At 44.9% G+C, this 19,557-nt stretch overlaps 1 protein-coding gene across 3 annotated transcripts in view; it reads left to right on the top strand.

Moving 5' to 3' along the window:
• The window catches only part of LOC142058457 (contactin-4), a 353,801-nt gene that overhangs the window by 217,471 nt on the left and 116,773 nt on the right, over positions 1–19,557 (top strand). For all 3 annotated transcript variants that reach the window (XM_075095620.1, XM_075095621.1, XM_075095619.1), the window contains 2 exons: positions 3,026–3,152; positions 4,229–4,404. In XM_075095620.1, coding sequence (XP_074951721.1) covers positions 3,026–3,152; positions 4,229–4,404 — 303 coding nt within the window. The remainder of the gene's footprint in view (positions 1–3,025; positions 3,153–4,228; positions 4,405–19,557) is intronic.

Genomic DNA, 19,557 nt, shown 5'->3' with positions numbered 1-19,557 from the left:
TAGCATAGGTTCTGTGGTAGCTGCTGAAAATCATAAAGAGCAAAGTGAGCTAAAATAACTGAGCAGCTTTCATGTGTATATGTGCATATATGTACTGCTTCGTTGTTCTGTTAGATGAAAGGGCCAAAAGAGAGTCCAATGAATGCAGTCCCCTAAGAAGAGCGAGGGAAAAGCCTGCCGAGCCCAGGAAAGGGCCTCCTGACGTCAGTGGGCTTCTGTGGATCAGGCGGCTAGTGTTCGTCAGCGATAAACTGAAAATGTGTTAGTGTCGCTTCGTGATTGCAAGTCCCTGAACGTTATCGCAATAGAGGTGGAGTAAGTGCTTTTATTTAAAAAAAAAAAAAAGTATAAATCGCATTTTTAATAGCAAAACTTTGCTCTCACAAAACCAGATGCTGTAACAGAGCAAATGCATTTGCCTGTGCCAACGCTGAACATCCAAGATCCGTTTCTACTCAGTAACATTGTAAGTTAGTCAAAAACAGACCATATATGGCACAGGTACTTCTAGTTTTCTGCCTGTAAGAATCTAGACAGCAGTTTGTTTTATTTATTACTGAATATTTAGTGTTCTTTGAAGCAAATCCTCCTCCATAATGAGGTACTGTGGCTCAGCTCCTGTCACACACTGCGCTGGGATCTGGGCTGCAGTGATTTCAGTCACGCGTTAGACTGTAGCAAAAGTACTCTACAGGCCAAAGATTAAACAGTTTGGACTTACTTATCTTGATTATATACAGGCAGCAATAAGAGAAGAAAGGGACTCAAAATAATTTTATCTACCCAGTGTTGCAAGGTTTTTCATCCTCTTTTGTTCCCCTGATACACTGGTACCTGCTTCAGAGCTTCTCCCTGCCTGGCCCAACGCTTGAAACCCAAGTAGTCGTCGCCCCAGGGCTTTTCTTCTTGCTGGCTAACAGGAGGGGCAAGCGCTTTTTGCTGTATAAAAGCTGAATGCTAAACAGTGGTAGCAGCAAGTGGTGTGATATTCGGAAAGTGGTTTCATTTAATCTTTCGTGAGCTACTATTTTAGTGTAAGCAAATTAAGTTCTTTAGTCTTTTCACCTATTTGTGACTATTTCTACCTTCATAGTTCTCTACCTTTCGTCTGATGTGTTTTCTAAAGTTTTTTACTTTGCTTACTAATTCTATAGGCAGATAATAATGTTTCTTACAAACATTACTCCTTACCAAACACCCCGTTGCATCATGTAGGCCACCTTCCTCGCACCTCAAGGACCGGCGTCTCACGCCAGGACGCTACACCGTAACTGCCCGGGCCCTGAACCCGCAGCCAACTGATGTCCTGGGCATATGGGGACACGTTTGGACCCTTAGATCTGTTTGTGTGTCTCTTTCCCAACTCGCGTAGGCGAGCTATCTACTTTTTAATGCACGGCGTATTTTCTTGCGATGGGAGGAGGACCGAGAATCTGACCTTTCGCGTGATGTGATACGATATAAATTGATACACCGTAATTGAAATAAGAGCAAAATGACAGCGTAGCATGACTGGAGCCCTTCGGTGGGGTGTGAGGCGGGTGACGCAGCCGGTGCAGCACACACCTGAGTCGGCACGGTTCGCTAACTGCGTTACCTGGGGGGGGTCTGGCTTGTGCCGGTCCCGGCACAATCAGAGCTCCTCGCCTGTGGGAGTCGAAGCGGCTCTGACAACGGGACCTGAACGCCAGGACAGCTTCTGTATTTCACACTTAGAAAACTGGATAAATTAAAACATACTTCAATTCCTTTGTTTTTGAACCCATTAATACAGTTCTCGGAGCTATAATCTTTATGGGCCAGATCGTAATATTCTTTCTTACGCTGAATGAGGCTGTTTAAGGAGTGTCGCAGCCCTGGGTCTCAGAAACAAGTCAGGATATCATAATCTAGCCCCGTATGCTTTATGGCTATTATTATCTTTCTCTGCCAGCAAGAGTAAGTTGCACACAGGTATAATTTAAAGCTAGAGATTATGTGAAATGTGTTTTGAATAATATATGAGTCTCAGTCAGATATCGTTAACATATAATTAAAAATAAAGATAAATACAACCGATATGGCTGTATACTTAGTGCATTCTCTTTTGTGGTGGTGCCTGGGAGAGGAGACGCGGGGGAGAGGTTGCTCCATTATAATCCTCCTGGCAAAGTCTCTCTGAAATCCTTCTGCAGAGACGACAGAATTTTCTCCCTGTAGTAAAAAGCTATTGTTCCATCCCTAATAAATCCAGCTGATTTCCCGGTGTCGGGGGATAAGAGGGCTATTCACATTCATTCCCGCCCTCCTCCCGGCAGGAAGATGCATCATCTTCTGCTCATTCCTTTTTCTTTCTTTTTTGTACATCCCATCATCTTTATAATGTATTTATTCATTCTTCTCTGACCTCCCATACCCACAAATTTCCTGCACGTCCATCAGGATGGACTTCTGGCAGCAGACCAGACGGCAGCGTGGCTGCCTGGCCAAAGCGACGTCCGTGCCTGCGTCCCTGCGGGTCCCTGCCCCGGGCAGCGCGGGAGCCATAGCTCCCGCCAGCAGCACCCTGATGGCCCGTGATGACCCTGATGGCCCCCGCAGAACATGATCAGAAAACGTTCAAGCAAGGCTCCTTCCATTCAGCTAAAAGACAGAAAGTCCTTACTTTCTGTAGCTGTATAATAACAAGGGGCTTTATTTACAAAGAAAATATTTCATTGTTTAAAAGTGATGCTAAGTGTTCCGGTTTGAAGTGAGCTGTGCTATCGCAGTAGGATATGCCTGTTCCCCTTCGTTTGAACTCTGGGTATAGTTTCAGCCTGCGCTCTATTTAGTGCACAGATGTTTTCCTGAACATTGTCTCCACGTGATGTTCAATGGCTTTTGGAAAAAAATCTGGCTGTTCAAAAAAAAGTGTCCTTGTCACATCTTTTCTAGAGTGAGTGATACACGGCCTCGTGCTGCTAAGATACTATTTTATATTTTAACACTGGGTACACGCAGATTCCATCAAGTATCTGTCACGTTTTCCCTCTGTTTAACGCAGATGACAACACACTGCACGGGCCAGTTTTCCTTCAGGAGCCCAACAGCGTGATCTTCCCCTTGGATTCAGAGGAAAAGAAAGTGAAGCTGAGCTGCGAAGTAAAAGGAAATCCCAGACCAACTGTCGGGTTTGTTGAATGTTTAACTCTTCTTTAGCACGATCTCTGCGTTACAGCAGTGTCCCCCCAGAGCCCCTCTCCTGCGTGCATCACGCGGTGTAACTCAGTGACTCCCATGGAGCCCACCACGACGCTGATAACAAAAATCAGGCATCGGGAAATCACTCCGTATCGCATCACAATTGCAAAATTAGGACGAGAGTTCAAAAAGGTTCCCGGAGGGGTTGTAAGTAGCCTTGGCTCCCAGGTTACCTGTCCTTTTCCACAAACGTGGACAAAGCTCTTAATTGTTTTCAGCTTTATCAACAGTTTTGAGATCCATAGGCAAAAAGACGCTGTGCCACCGTGGCGATGACGCTGCTGGAAATCGTTTAGGCTGCTGGCTTTTTTCCTTTAGTGCCTTTCTCATTTTGTTCGCCAAAGTAAATGCTGCTCTGAAACCAATTAGAGTCATCAGGCCTCAGCCACCGCGCTGCCTTCTGACACGATCAACTATTCAATGCAATAAACCATGTTGATTCCCTGGTGCAACCATACTCAGGTTGTTCCTCTGTACGTTGTGTACAGGCGGAGGGAGCTGCTGTGCGGCTGTGGCTCCCTCGCGTGCTCCATCCAGGGCTGGCAGAGGTGAGGGTTGCTGTAACCGGGGCAACCTGGGGCTGGAATTTCTCAGTGCCCCCATTTTGTGACAACATCTACCACGAGTGAATTGTCTTACATTTAAAAACAAGCAGCCAGTAAGTCAGGAGAGGAAAAGAAACCTTGGTGGACTTGAACAGCTTAAAGATCCTGTTTCTGGGAGTTCCCCTTGCAGAGTTATTAATTCCAAACAGCAGCAGCAGCAGCAACTACAGAAGCATTAATCATATCAGAGACTGAAATATATGTCAAGGATATTGCTATTTCAGTTAAATACTGGAATATTCCAATACTGTGCAGGAAATTCGCATTTTCATGCCTTTTTTTTTTAATTATTAAGTATTCAAAGATGTTTTAAATCTTTATTTACTACATGTTGTATTTTCCAGTACCCAAGAGTATTCATTAATATTAGCAGACTTTAACTCTGGCATTTTGTGCTATAGGTGGAAGTTAAATGGGACCAGTATTGACATCGGTATGGATTACCGCTACAGCGTGGTGGAAGGCAACCTGTTGATCAATAATCCCAATAAAACCCAAGATACTGGAACATACCAGTGCGTAGCAACAAACCCGTTTGGGACAATTGTCAGCAGAGAAGCAAAGCTTCAGTTTGCCTGTAAGTAACAGCGCAGCCTCCATTGCTGCAGCCTGCTAGAAAAACGGAGAGCGCGACGCCTGCTTGAGTAACCTTTTCCAATGCGTCATGTCGTATTCTCTGAGCTGTTCTTGCTGTAGAGACAACGCCTGGATTTAGAGGGGAAAATTGAATGAGGAATAGGTGCCTCGGGTTATGTAAAATTATATGTAGCGTGCAGGGTGAAATGTCTTCTTTCTTGAGAAAGGGGCTACCTAGGAAAGTGTCTGGCAAGTGGGATCTCACTATTGATTTTTCCTTTCCTTGGAGAATTAAAGCTTCAAAATATTTGAAGGATGATACACTTTATAAGGAATAACTTCACAGTGACAGTTTTCACAAGTCCCACGTTTCAGTACTAAGGCACAAATATTTCAGGTACGGGTGATATTTTATAAATCCATGTGAAAGGGAAAACAGGTTGTTTCATATTTATTTGGGGCTAAATTCAGAGTTGCAGTTTCTTGTCGAAAGCTAAGGATAACAGAAGACACAGGTCTCGGTGTGAATTAACATTGTGTGAAATTACAAAAAGCCATTTTGTAGTACGGGATAAAGCCTGTAAGAGCGGGGCAATGATAACTCAGGACCAAGAGTCATCTTTTTTCTCATGTAGTTATGAAGGCGAAGGCAGAGAATAGATAGACTGGCTTATTCATCCATCACCTCTCTGTCTCTGTGCCGTTGTCCGGGGAGGGGTGTGCATAGCAGCTTAGGAATCACAGCAGGACCTGCTATGAAATATCCTTGCACGCGCGTGCAGGAGTTCAAGGCAATCCGTTCCCAGACATGAAGCTATCAGTAAGGGTGAGCTGGGCTTTTAGTAGAGCTTAATGAAAGATGCTTTGACCGACTGGTAAGAGAAGCTGATAGAATAGAGTGGACTACTTCAGATGTGCTCCAGCTACAAGAATAAAAAGTTAAAAATGCCAATAAACGCCAGGTTCACCCAGTGTAGAGAGGTGATTTGTAATGAGAAATATTACTGCGAGTAAAGGCAAGTCCTCTGTCTCCCCATGGAGTTTACAGTATATTATCCGTTTGCTTATGACCTGCTTGTGTTTTTCCATGACTGAAGGTGCATTTTCGCTCTAGATGGGTAATGAACAGCTTCCTCAAGACCAATCTCATCACGCCAGATTTCAGTATGTCAAGGTGATTGCTTCATAAATATTACGTTGCTCTGCTTCTCTGGAGACCGCGTGTTTCACAGCAGGCTCCGTCCCACAAATCGTGGCCCTCTGCTAGCTATCAGGGTGAGCCTGGGAAGCACCGTTATTCTTATTCAGAGCAAAGCACAACACCCCCTTGGCTGGGGTCGTGCTGTTTGCTGAAGTCAATCGTTTAAGGACGTGCCGAGTAACGGCGTGCAGCTCCTTAGAACGCTGCTCTCAGGCTTCAAAGTTCAGATTGTGGGACTAGGAAGGAGGATCCTGATGCTGGCAGGTGCAGTAGCCACGGACTGCTTGAGTGGAAATACATCAGCTTCCTTGCTAGTTTAAATTGCAAGGTGCTTATTAACCAAGAGCTTGCAAACACAGAGAACTCTGCACAAAAATTAAGAAACCTTTAACTTTTTATCTTTGCTTCACATACAGAGCATTTATTAAAATCTGGTTAATTTATCTATCTCAATGACTGGTATATCTGGCAAAAACCTTTCAAGTTTTCTGGTTGACCAAATACAAACTTAGTTTGACTGCTGCTTAGTCAAGAAGGTTGAATTCAAAAAGAAAGCTTGTTAAAATAATGAGGAACTTGAATAAATGTATTATTTTTTATTCTAAAATTTATTTTGGATTGCTAAAACAGCATAACCAGATTAGAAACATTTAGATTAAATTAAAAAAAATAAATCAGCATTTATCAAGGTAGGCTCTCTGCTTTCACAAAGCAGTAAGTCATTTTCTCTTGCATAATCAAAAGGTTTTCAACCCAAATTATCTGAATTATGAAATACAGAGAGCAGTTTATTTCAAAAGCTCTGCCTCTAGGAACCAATAGAAACGGGCATCTGTATCAGCAAGGTGTGTTTGTCAGCCTTGACGTCCGAGGCGTGTGGCTGCAGTAGCATGTCTTAATATAACCTCTTGCCTATATGTGATTTTATTCCAAATGTGATCTTTTCTGAACAGCCTTCTGTAGGTCCTGCGTGGAATAACCTAAAGCACTGGATGGGGAGCAGCCCTTTCTGGCCACTGGAGAGCTCTCATAAGCCTGTTTGCTCCCAGTCGCGCTCTCAGGACTTTTCCCTTTTATCAAGTTATTTTCCTTGAATTTACACCCTTGTCTGGCCCCTAGAGAGCACGTGCAGCCTCTGACCCAGCTCGGGCACTTCAGCTTGGGCTCTTATGCCCCGCTGTGTCACATGTTATGGTTTAAGTGTGGAAAGCCATTTGGTTAGAGACCCAGACCATCCTTAACCGTCCGTAGCTTCCCCCTGCGTCCGAGCAATCGCTTGTTTTCGAGCCTGATTGGTGTGTTGTGTGATTTTTGTGTTATCTCATTTTTATTTCTGAGGAAAGTTGTTGCTGAGTCTTTTGAGACTCATGTCTGGGGTTTTGAGCTTTTTTTTTTTCGCCCTCCTCTTAAAGGTTAAATTCTGAATCCTGTGGCATCATTAATATACGTTCGTTCATTCTTCAAGGGCTGTATTATTCTTCTCTAGCATTTTCACCAAAGATTAAACTGCGATCTAGCTATTCAACCTCCTGTGGAGGTCAGAGAGGGTAAGCAATTTAATCCTTGAAATATGTATTCAGGTTACAAACTCATTACGATAAAAGCGCTAATATTTTTCCCCCAATACTTGCTTTGTGATATGATTTACATTTCAAATTTGTTCTTCCCCCCAGCCAATGCTAGTTGTCTCTGAAATTGAACATATTTTTGGAAAGTGAGGAATCTGCTTTGCCACAGTAACAGAATATGGATTTTTGATACCCTAAACCTTGTGCTTATAGCAATACAGGCTCCCAGAAATAAAAAAAAAAAAAAGCTTTAAACTCTGAGTATGGATTTCAATAATGGCTCATGCAAAACGATATACAAAAACAGAGCTGAACTATATTAGATTATGTGCTTTTTATTTTAGAGGGTGGGGATTAGCTTGACAATTTTATTCACTGTACCATCGTTTCTGTTGGGAGATAACGCTGAAATCAAGAAGAAGTTATGCCTGGAAAGAAGTGCAGCTCTGATGCTGCAGTTCAGAGATGCACCCGCCCATTCAGATGTGTGCTTAAAGCTGTTTACTGTGGCCCGGATCCTGCTTCCGTTTAAGTCGAAGATAAAACTTGTATTGATTTTTAGTGGCACCAGCGTTGGCCCATACCCCTCAGAAAGTGATGAATTTGCAAGTTGTTTCGCCTGCTCAGCTCCCGCTCTCTTTGGCATGACTCGAAGGTGCTGAGCAGCTCCTGGCTACGGGCAGGAGAGCGGTACGGCTCAGCGCAGAGCGGTACGCCCTGCGCGGGGAGCGCTTTTAATGAGCGGCCTTGCCAAATTACTTCTACTGATTGAGAGATAATTTACCAAATGGAACGTTAGTGCACACGGGTGAAAGCTGCGTTTATACTCACATCTCCGTAGGCATAAAATCACCAAGTTGAGTCCTGGGAAAGGCTTCAGGAGCTTGTCTGTCCCCAGTGTGAGGCAGCATCGATGCCCTTCCTAGGAGAAGCTCGCCAGCCTCTTCTGCACAACATTTGCAGACCCTTCTCAGGAGTGCGTATTTGGAGGACTATGTCTTAAGATGTAGTTTGACTTATTTCGGTGGTCTCTGCTAGTACTGATCTTACTTGCTAGTAGCTACTGCTGATCATCTGGACTATGCTTGTACTCCAAGCCCTGTGCACGTAATGACCCAAGGGCTTTCCAGTCTATTCCTCCTCCCCTTCCATTGACTATCGAGTGCGGTAGGTGTCCAAAGGATTGTGCTTTGGGGCAGCGGAGTCCCAGTGGCTTCCCACCAGAAATGTCTTTGCAGAAGCCCTCAGTCTATCGCCATGCATGGGTGATCTTGCAGAGTGCCAGCTTCCACGTAACCTGGGGCTCAGCTGCTGTCTTTGGGTTTGCTCTTGCTTAACCGAAGGCTGGTAATGAAGAAAAGGGCCAGCTCGTCAAACCTGTTCAGAATGAGAAATGCTGGTGGAAATGAGCTCCGGAGTGAAAAGGCTAAGTAAGGTTTCCCCTTCTGTTTGTGATTTTTTGCTAAGTGATCTGTGTCCTGATCTAAGTGTCCTGATCTGTTCTTTTACAGTCCTGTTGGTAGGTGAGATGAGCGAGACGGGACTCTCCCCAGCAAAGAGAATGGCTATTATTATCTTACCTTTCAGCTGATTTAGGAGCACCTATAGAATAACATCTCTAATGAAAGATTAATTTTTATATTTGTTTTACCTTGCTGAGGGTGCAGTTTAGTTTTTACTGCCAAAGCTTTGAAGCCAGACATTTTTGCACGTCTCCGGGAGCAGTGCAGAGGGTCAGTCCCAACACCCCTGTGCCCCCCACCCCAGGGGACTCCAGACTGTGTCTGCTCCATCTGCAGCAGCTAATGCATCACCAGGACAGGGCTAAGGCTCTGCTTTGCTCTCCGGGCAGGCGACCTCCATCTTCTCCCGTGGAGCCATCCCCAGTGCTGGTAGATGAAATAGCCTTTCCCTGCTGCGATAACTGGGCTCAATTTGGCCCTAAACTCCTCAGCAGGATTTGCAGTTTAACCTGAAAATATACAAAGAGAGCGCTTCCTGTGGTAATGCTGGTTTAAAAATAAACCCTCTGGAGAGTGGGTGAGTAGCCATGCAGTAGCTGTTGCCTGTCTCATCTCATATGCTGCTGATTGTGAAGTGAGTATCCAAAGAGGAAAATCAAGTTCAAATCAGTGCAGTTTTTCAGTCGTACCATTGTTTTGCCCCCTGTTGTTGTAACAACTGCCTAAAAGCTGTGTCTGTGAAACATGAGCTGTGAGAGAAATGGGATCTGCTTTTTCAGGGGTTTTTAGCATTTTGCACCGTGTCGCACCACGACGTTGGGAGGAGGGTTGGTTCCTTCTTCCCGCTCTGCGCAGTGATGCTTCTCTGAAATCGGTGCCTTTCCAACCCAGAGCAATTTTCTGTGAAGAAGTTTCCTTTGAATCTGTAATTTTACAGGTCCGCGCTAATGCTATGGGTATTTTCTGCAGTTGGCAAAAATGATATTGAGATGTCTAGGGGCCTGAGGCACCAGGTTTTAGAAAGAAATGAGGCCCCAGGAGAGGGGACAATGGGGCTGAAGTGAGGCATCCTCCGAGGATGCTGGAGCAGCAGCAGCAAACCATCGCTGTGCTGCCCCTGGGAGCCCTGAGCTGCGGGCAGATGGGATGAAAGGGGAAAGGTCTCCTCCTCCTGCAGACAGCCCAGGTGAAGTGAAATGGCATATTTTTTGTGTGGAATGTAGCTGGTTTACTGTGTTTGAAGATAAAACTGTGCCTGGAGGGCAGGGATTGCAGGTTGGCTCCCCTCCACTGCTGACCGGGGCAGCAGCCTCAGACTTCCCTTTTGTACATTTTCCATTGGATTGTTCATTTATAGAAACTCTTAACCTTCTTCTTTGTTACTGTGAACATACTCCTAACTGCAGGGAATCACACTGTTGTTTCTGAGAACTGTTTTCCCCCTGCGCTTTATTAAAGGAATTTGTTTTAGAGAAGTGTTTCTGCGAAAATAATTGTTACGCATGAATTAGCAGCTAGGACTCAGCACTGTGCAGTGCAAGTGGTAGCAGAAAATACAGTAATAATGCGGTTGTAATGAGAATACGTTGGGGCTTTGACCTACCATCCCAAAATAATTTCACTGCGATGGTAGAAAAAGAAAATTACTCCCAACATTATATTGAAAAGGATTTTTTTCAGTATTCCCATTGCTGGAATGATTCCTGTTATATCTTGCACCCGAGCAAATCCCATAATTTTTGCTATTAGTTGCTAAGAAACAAATTATAATTGCTGCTCAAATTCTTTACTGTTGTACCCTCTTATTGCCCTGAAGTGCATTCATTTTCTTTTTGGAGATTAAATGATCAATGAAGTAATTCTTTCAAGAACAATTAATAATGAAAACATTTTCAGAAAACCGCCAAAGTATCTGCCTTGCCTTGCCTAAACAAACAAGCGCAACAACAATCGCATTGATTGATCAATGAAGCGACGCGCTGCCGCTCGGCTGAATGAGGCATTCGGCACGCAAATTAAATCATTTCCGCAGTGATTACTAACGTCTGAGTGTTGAGAAAAGATGATGTGTTTTAAACCTCCTGGAAATTAAGGAGGCAGAGGGTTTGGGTTGGTTTTTTTCCAGGAGTCAGACTGCAGCTGGGACGGTGGGTGCACGCAGCTCTGCTCGTCCCTCGGCAGCCCATCGGTCACCTCTGCTCATCCCCTTTGTGAAGTTTATTTTTTCAAGGTTTTTCTGCTTATGAAGGGCAGAAACCCAGTTTGGTGCCATTTCCTGGCTGCTTTCTTTTTCATAGGATCATAAAATCATTAAGGTTGGAAAAGACCTCTTGGATCATCAAGTCCAACCGTTAACGCAACACCCCAATGTCTCCTAAGCCCTGAAGTGCTGCGTCTACACGTCTTTTAAATACCCCCAGGGACGGTGACTCCCCCACCTCTCTGGGCAGCCTGTGCCAGGGCCTGACCGCTCTTGCAGTGAAGAACTTCCCCTCCTCTCCAACCTAACCCTCCCCTGACGCAGCCTGAGGCCGTTCCCTCTCGTCCTGTCACCGGTGACTTGGGAGCAGAGACCGACCCCCCCTCACTCCAGCCCCTCTCAGGCAGCTGCAGAGAGCGAGAAGGGCTCCCCTCAGCCCCCTCTTCTCCAGGCTAAACCCCCCCAGCCCCCTCAGCCGCCCCCCAGCACACTTGTGCTCCAGACCCTGCCCCAGCCCCGCTGCCCTTCTCTGGACACGCTCCAGCCCCTCCAGGGCCTTCTTGTCCCGAGGGGCCCAAACCTGAGCCCGGCATCCGAGGTGGGGCCTCACCCATGAAGCCATGCTGGCTGGGCCCGATCCCCTGGCTGTCCTGCCCTTGCCTGGTAAGCTCACTCAAGATGAACCACTCCATAACCTTCCCTGGTACCGAGGTCAGGCTGACAGGCCTGTAGTTCCCCAGATCCTCCTTCTGGCCCTTCTTGTAGAAGGGCATCACATCGACAAGCCTCCAGCCATCTGGGGCCTCCCCTGTTAACCAGGACTGCTGGTAAATGATGGCGAGTGGCTTGGTGAGCTCCTCCGCCAGCTCCCTCAGCCCTCTCAGGTGGATCCCATCCGGCCCCGGAGACGTGTGAGTGTCCAGGCAGAGCAGCAGGTTGTAAACTGCTTCCTCCTGGATTATGGGGTGTTTATTCTGCTCCTCGTCGCTGCCTTCCAGCTTGGGTTCTTCTGGTTCTCTGTGAGAGCACTTGTGGAAAGCCCCCACCAGGTTCGTGGGGTGGGAGTCTTTGGCATCCTGGGTGGGAGCTGCCCACCCACACTAGGACGAGGGGAGCACCCGCGCCTGCCTGCGCACGGCAGCCCCTGCCGCAGGACGTGCGTGCCTCTGCTCCAAGGCTGCTTTTCACCCAGATATTGAAATACCACATGGTTATTTCTTGCTCAGGAACTCTTTCTGCTTTTTAGGAGCCTGGACTTTTCCCCGTAGCTTTTCCCATAGGTTAATTCACTTTTTCCTGGCATTTTTGTTGGAGCGCTGCCTCCTACGCGTACCGTCACGATTCGGAGATAACACCCCCAGCCAGCAAATGGAGTTTGCTTTCATCCAGGGCCCATGAATCTGCCTTAAGTAAGTTAATTTTCCTACTTTTTCTCACATATTCTGGAAGTGGTTTTCTTAATGTGGCCTACTTTCCTGCACACACCCCAAAATCTCTTTTGCTGTCTCATTTTTTCCCATTGAAGCCTTTCAGAGCCTCTGCACGTCTAGGCCAGACAGAGGGTTTCCTTGTGGTGCACAGGAGCAGCTCTGCGGCAGGAACAAATGACACGGTGCTGCGGAGGGTCTGCTTCTGCTTCCTCCAGCTGCCCTTCCCATTTCAGTTTCCAGGGAGACTAAAAAAACTACTTTTCCCAGATATACAGGACACATTTTCACTTCTGGGTCCAATAAATAAATCTGTTTTGGTACAGATTCTCTGGTAAGAGAGATTTCCTGAATTTTTTATTCTTCGTAAAGGAGCAGTTGTTTCGTAGCTCCTGAAACTTTGCAAATAAAGTGTTATTTTGGAGCCAGAGGCCCTGTCTTCCCAGGCTCCCCCAGCGCCACCGAAGTGGCTGGGATGCGCTAGCCGTCCCCATTTTCCTCAGTGCACTGTGAGACACGTGAAGCTGTCAGGTCATGGCTCGTAAGGGTAGGGCACAAGCTATTTGTGGTGTCCCCGTTTCTGCAAAGTTATGATGTTAAAATTGTCTAGGCCACCAGAGAAGATTCGGGGCTAATTACGACAAGTTTGGCTCAAAAATGTCGTTTTCTGTATGAATGTAGAGTCCCTGATTCCTCCCCCAGTGTCCTTTAAAAGAAAAGTACTATTTATATCATTACAAGGCCTGATGGTCTTATCCAAAATCAGACACTCCTACTGCTTAGGCCCCCAGGACTGGGTTTGGTGTGATGCTGGGTATGTTCTTAGCAAGGGAACAAGCTAATTTATGTGACTTTTTCTACATGCACCTAGTTCCCAGTGTTCCATTGCTGAAGTCTTTACGCAGCTGTGCAAAGTGCGGTCGTCAGTGTGAGAGAACCAGCTCCCAGCCTCCGCACCTTTGCCACGCAGTCTCCGATGGGTGGGAAACTAGGCTAAGCCTCACATAAGCTCTTCTTTTTTCTGTTTTTTTTTTCTTTTTGATAAATAGGACCAACAGGGAGTATGTAACAGAGGGTAGATATATAACCTACTTTACTTTCATCTGTGATAGAAGGACCCTTAACTTAGAACAGAAACATAGGATTTATACCAGCTTTGTTTCCGCCCAAGGGTTATAAATAAGATGAATACATTATTACTTAAAGCAGTGGCAGGGCATTTGTAAATAGTCAGCACACCACCTCTCAAAGGTAGTAATCTTGTACACCTGCAGTGTTATTTAGGAAGTGTGTTTCGGTTTATATCATGCAGAAATAGTGCTGCTGTGAGCAGGGAGTGCTGCACGGGGAGGTGCGGCAGCCCGGTCCAGGCGCGGTGTCAGAGGGCTGCGCCAGGCGGGAGAGCTGCTGCCAGCACCTCTCACCATCGCAACGACCTTAAGATCATGAGACGGTCACAGTGCCGCAGTTTCTCTTGTGGTTTAGACATTTAGGGAACAGCAAGGCCCAGGCTGGACAGGTTTCTCCTGTCTTTCTCTGCATTTATTACTTTTGTCTTTAACATATAAAATAACATATATTCAAAATACATATATAATTTTTTTATATCTAGGGGCTGGGTCTTTAAGAATTAAATGCAGATGTAGCTGTTTAAAATGAACGCTTAAATGGACCAGTTTGATCCCAGCATGCCTAGGTCCAGTGACGTAAGCTTTCCTTGTGGAAAGCTCTGCTGTTTTGTGAAGCTCTTTCTAGAGTTAAGTAAATTATCTTTGTGCTACCTCATGTCATGATGCTATGGAAAACTCCAGCTTGACCTGGAAGGAAATAAAAACAGAGGTTTCATGATTTCTCTGATGTTCTGAATGAAGCAGTAAGTATTCAGGTTCTGAGCCCAGGTATTTGGGCCAGTTTCACTTTGAAATGGAGTGGATCTTTCAGCCTTTGAAGATCATCTGACCTTAGGCTTAATCAGTCACTTTGATATCTCACCTGTTAACTTAACACCACCCTTCTTTTGATACGCTCAATGCATAGGTCTTAAAAGTGGTGTAAAGCTCCCACAGCAAGCTAAAGAAGAGAGCAAGGCTTTGTCTTTCTTTCCCTGCTTTCCCCGCGGCTTTGTGCAGGGTCTGATACCGTGCTATTTATCAGCAAAATTCCCTGTTCTCCTCCTGAAGCCTTTGCAACTTGCCTGTAGAACCAGCAGGGTAGTTCCCGTTGGTGGCCCGTTCAGCTGCTTACCACTAGGTTATTAGAGAATCAGTGCACATCATTTGACATCCATTCCACTCTTTGAAGGCTAAAAGCAAGAATGAAGATAGTAGTACGCTCTGAATATTAATGCGTCCCTAGCAGTAGTATTAATCCTCTGACTGTGACTGTATTTACGGAATTTTCTGAGCATTTTTTCTTAAATCCAAGCCGAGGATAGGAACAATTCAATAGCTGTGGAGATGATATTAGAGTTTCATTTTGGCATACCTTCAGAATATAGCCCAGCTACTTTCACTGAGTGCAGTCTTATCTCTGCAAATCACTGATGTCCACTTGGCTTATTCTGATGAGAGCTAGAAGGGTGCATAAATAAGAGAGTAAGTTACCAATTTAAATTATTATTCTGACAAGAAATGGGATACCGTGGAAGCAAAGATGCCAATATGAAGCAGTATCCTCGAGAGTGCAGTGACCCTTCGGGGAGCTCGGTTATTCAGCGAGATTGAACCATACTTTCTTGAAAAGACAAAATGGGATATGACCAACTGAAAACTCATAAATTTAGAAGAAATCTTTCTCTCTTGACTTACAGATAAGTTCATAAGGACATTTCTTTCAACTGTAATATCTTAACATTTTGATTAGCCATCCCATAGAGACTTTGTCTGCAATATAGCCATAAGCAGCGAAGGTAGAGCTACACCATGTCCCTGCAGCAGTGCTTGCTCGTGATTTCACGTCTGCATCTGTGGTCGCCGCTCACTTATCACGAAGGAATGAATTTATCATGAAGGAGGGAATTCTGGGCATTGTTTCCGTACAAGTAGTCTGCCATTACAGACATTAGAGGTATGTCAGGTCTGTGAACCATTGCTGTCCGGGCAATATGTGATGAGCCTCAAACCACGTAAACATCTGCGGTTGCAACTAAGGCTTCTTTTGGTCTGGGTTCTTTCCCGTTAGAAATCTTTCCAAACATCTTGCAAAAACTGATCCTAGGGTGGCACAGATGTCTGAAGAGCCACAAGCATATGTTTTTGTGGCATATTGTAATCACTATTTTTCTGGTCTTCTGTGTCCAGTGATTAGAGAATAGGAGAAGGAATCAAGATATTTGTTATTTTCTCAGTTACTAGGATGCTTGTTGTAACATCTCCCCTTTGGCTTTAAATGCCCTCGTCTTTCAAATGAAATAAAGCTATTTACCTATTTTGAAGAAATATTTATAATCCTTAGGTCGATCCTTACTGATTCTATATCAGTGCAAATGAGTATTTTCTTTAAATGTATGGAAAAGAGCAGTTCTGGGCCCCCCTGGTCAAGCGCAGACTATACCCAAAGATTAGAGGTGGACTCCGTAAGAAAATTTCCGTTCCTGTTGATGGGATACAAGGCCAATGCGGAACAATTTTGTGCTAGTGGCTGCTTTTTCATTGTTTTATCTTTTTTTCTTCCCTATTTTACTTCTGGAAAGCAAAATCAGGGAGTCAGTGCTGGCATGCAAAGAACAGCAGAGCTTTAAATATGTTTTGTCAAAAATTGTCCCATGTTAGTTTCCCTGTCTGCAACAAACGCGACTGCCATTTCATAACTCATTAGATGTGAGGGATGAGCAGAATGAAAAAATATCTCCTCTTTAAGTGGTGCTGCCTAGCATAATAATGTACGTTTCCATAGGCAAGCTGAACCACCGGATACCCTCTGAGGACCAGAATCTCTGTAGGGTCTCTTTCATTTCTGTTCCTATCAAGTGAAGGGAAATTGTTCTCTGAAACTTCTAGGTCAGTGAGCTTGTGTCACATTATTTTGCTTTATTTGGGGTCTAAATTTGCATTCATTTAACTGCGCAAAGTAAGAAGGCGCAGCAGAGCATCCTCCGGTGGGGAACGCACAGGGTGTCTGCTATGTTAATGCTCAGCTATGAAGTGAGAGAGGGCTGTGCAGTATCTCCTGCCACCAATAGAGGTACAGCTTTCTGCCTATTGCAAAATCGTCTGTGCTGGAAGAAAGCGTGCGAATAATGCATTGTTTTGCTAGGAAAACATAAAAAAATTCTGAGAGTGAAGTAACTCCATTCAGGTCAACCCGAGGGGAGATGTCTGCCCAAATTTTCCAGATTAAAGTAATAAAATAACATTTTCTGAGGCCTCAGCATTTTGTCTCAAGCAGGAGGTTGCTTCAAAATGAACGTTTGAAATATTTCTTATGGAAGGATAGTAAACAGGCAGCTTTTATGAAATGGAACATAAATTTGAGGAGGATTTTTTTTGTCTTTTTTTGGTTACATCCTAGAAAGAGTGATTTTATTTGGGAGGAGAACAGTGGGTGCCTTGCAGATTCTGCTAAGAGCCCCCACTCCCCGGTAAGATGAGTGGCATGAAGGAAGGGGGAAAAAAAGCTCTGGGGCTGCCTTGTTGCCTATTTGGAAGCGAGGATCAGATCACAGCGAGGTGCTGAGGATATAGTGTGCCAGGAGGAGCCGTCCTGGTGAGGACAAGCAGCTTGAGCTTGGTGTGACAAAGGACAGAGAAAGCGGCCCGAGCACGGCGTGAGGACCCGTGACTCCCACCTGCGTGTTAGCTAGCGGCATTGGTAATGCTCAGGGAAAAGCTGTCTCAGTCTTTGGGATGCGAGGTAAAAGCCTGAGGAGGAATTTTAGCCATGACGGTAGACAAATCAGTCTGTGTTTGATAGATGGTGGTCAGAAAGACTCGGCAAGATTTAAACGTAGTCTCAGTATGAGAACCAGATAGAGATGTCAAAGTCCAACATGATACATAGGTCGGAGAAGTGAGTGATGGGGGGAGTGGGGAGGGCTTGCAAGAAAAACAAGATGATCTTGGCTTGCATACCAACACACCGGCTTTCTCCTTTCCTAACCCAAGCATGGCTGTTGGCAGCTCGCTCCTGGCTCAGACGGGAGGAGCTGCGAGCCCTTCTCCCTGGCAGGAGGCAGCGTGCCTCCTCTGAGAGCATCTGGTTTGAGTTCAAACCTGCGACTCCTCCAGCTACGCATCTCTTCTCATCGCATAGCGAAGTTGAGCCTTCAAAGCAAACCCCACTGTGAAAATCCTCCAGCTGCAGGTGCCCCCATGGCAAAGGCTCACCTGAGAGTTTTTGAGTCCTGTGAGAACAATAGCGGTTTCCAAAGGAGAGGCAGGGTAGGGAAATGGCAAGATGTTTACCTCTAAAACTTTTTTTTTCAGTGAAGTAGAAATCCCAGTGAAATTTCTGTTCTAAAGGTCAAATTAGAAAGCTTTCATTCCCAGACTTGTAAACTATTTCTGAAATCAGTGACTCTAAAAATTGTTCATTAGAACACCAGCTCTGAAACTAAAATTCTATTAAGCTCCCTATCAAAGGGGGTGTTATTCCGAGCTGCATAGCCCACTCTGTAGTCTTGACACCACAGCAAGGGCATGGGCAGAAGAACTTAATCTTTGTGTATTTATGAAAGGGATGACATAAAACCCTGCTTTTTAAAAGTCAGGCACAGGTTTTATGGAGACAGTGTTTAGAGATATTAGAGCCATAAATATCAGGAGGCAAATCTTGTCAAGTGTTTCGAGAGCAAAAAGCTTTAATGCTTTTGTGGGTGCTACTCATCAGTTAAAGTGCTTTCAGCCTGCCTTCATATAGACGGGCTATGATTTCTTCAAACCAATGTCCTCTAAAATCTGAAATTGATTGAGATGCACTAGAATCTCATCTTCAAGACTATTTTATGGGCCAAATTAGCATAGTTTGTAGTCTACAGCCAATGAAGTCATATTATTCCATGGGCAGCAATGCAAATGACTTCTGTCTCCATCTGGTTGTGTATTTTGTCCAGGATATGAAACTATGCTCTGTTGTGTATGGAGAGTTATGCAAATGTGATGAAAACAATTTGGAAGAGGGCATACAAGCTATCTCTTAGTAGACGGTTCTTTATTCAGTCTGAACCAGGAAGACTTGGCCAAACCCTCTGCTCACCTTTTTTGATTTTGTTCAACAAGGTGTCATTGCCAACCTATTCAGAATCCCCTTGAGATAAGTCATATGGCCTTTAATAGCAGAAATATCCCATTGACTTTGTTTCAAGGACGACGTATGACCTTAAATATCATTCTAAAGCTTAAATTGCTGGGAACATCATAAAATTATAGAAAAGGTATGTCCTGGTTTTGGCTGGGATGGAGTTAACTTTCCTCCCAGCAGCTGGTACAGTGCTGGGGTTTGGGTTTGGCCTGAGAATAATGTTGATGACACAGTGATGGTTTAGTTGTTGCTGAGCAGTGCCTACGCTAAGTCAAGGACTTTCCAGCTCCCCGTGCTCTGCCGGGGGCACAAGAAGGCGGGAGGGGAGGGGGCACAGCCGGGACAGCTGACCCCAACTGGCCAGAGGGATATTCCATACCATGTGACGTCATGCCCAGTATATAACTGGGGGGAGTTGGCCGGGAGGCGGCAATCGCTGCTTGGGGATGGGCAGGATGTTGCTCAATGGGTGGTGAGCAGTTGAATCGTGTATCACTTCCTTTGTATATTATCATTACTATTTTATTTTACCTTATTTCAATCATTAAACTGTTCTTAACTCGTAAGTTTTCTCACTTTTATTCTTCTGATTCTCTCCCCCATCCCTCCAGAGGGGAAACAAATGAATTGGCTGTGTGGTACTTGGTTGTTGGCTGGGGTTAAACCATGAGAGGGGATGAGAAGGCAAGCCCTGTTATGCTCTGTAAATCTCTTTAAGTCGTGCTTGAAAATGGACTTTAATTTCTTGGCTGTATCTGTGTATGTAAGTGGATTGTGGGTTTCAGATATATGAAGAGGTAACCACCCCTTACCTATATCATTACTTTACTTCTACCATATGGGTGCTTCGAAGTTGTTTTAATATTAGTAGTAAAGGTCAATTCTTACCAAATTCATTTTTAACCGTTCAAGTTTCTTGTATCCAAATTACGGCCAAGCCTCGAGCGTGAAATACCAAACCAAAGACCCCATGGAATTTATATGGGCTACAACCCCCCTTTTGTAAAAATCCTGATCCAAAGAATTTATTGATTATCTAACGGAAGTATTAGTAACCT

This window comes from Phalacrocorax aristotelis, chromosome 6, assembly GCF_949628215.1.
Source record: "Phalacrocorax aristotelis chromosome 6, bGulAri2.1, whole genome shotgun sequence".
Classification (NCBI taxonomy): domain Eukaryota; kingdom Metazoa; phylum Chordata; class Aves; order Suliformes; family Phalacrocoracidae; genus Phalacrocorax; species Phalacrocorax aristotelis.
This window is presented reverse-complemented; position numbering and strand designations above follow the sequence as displayed.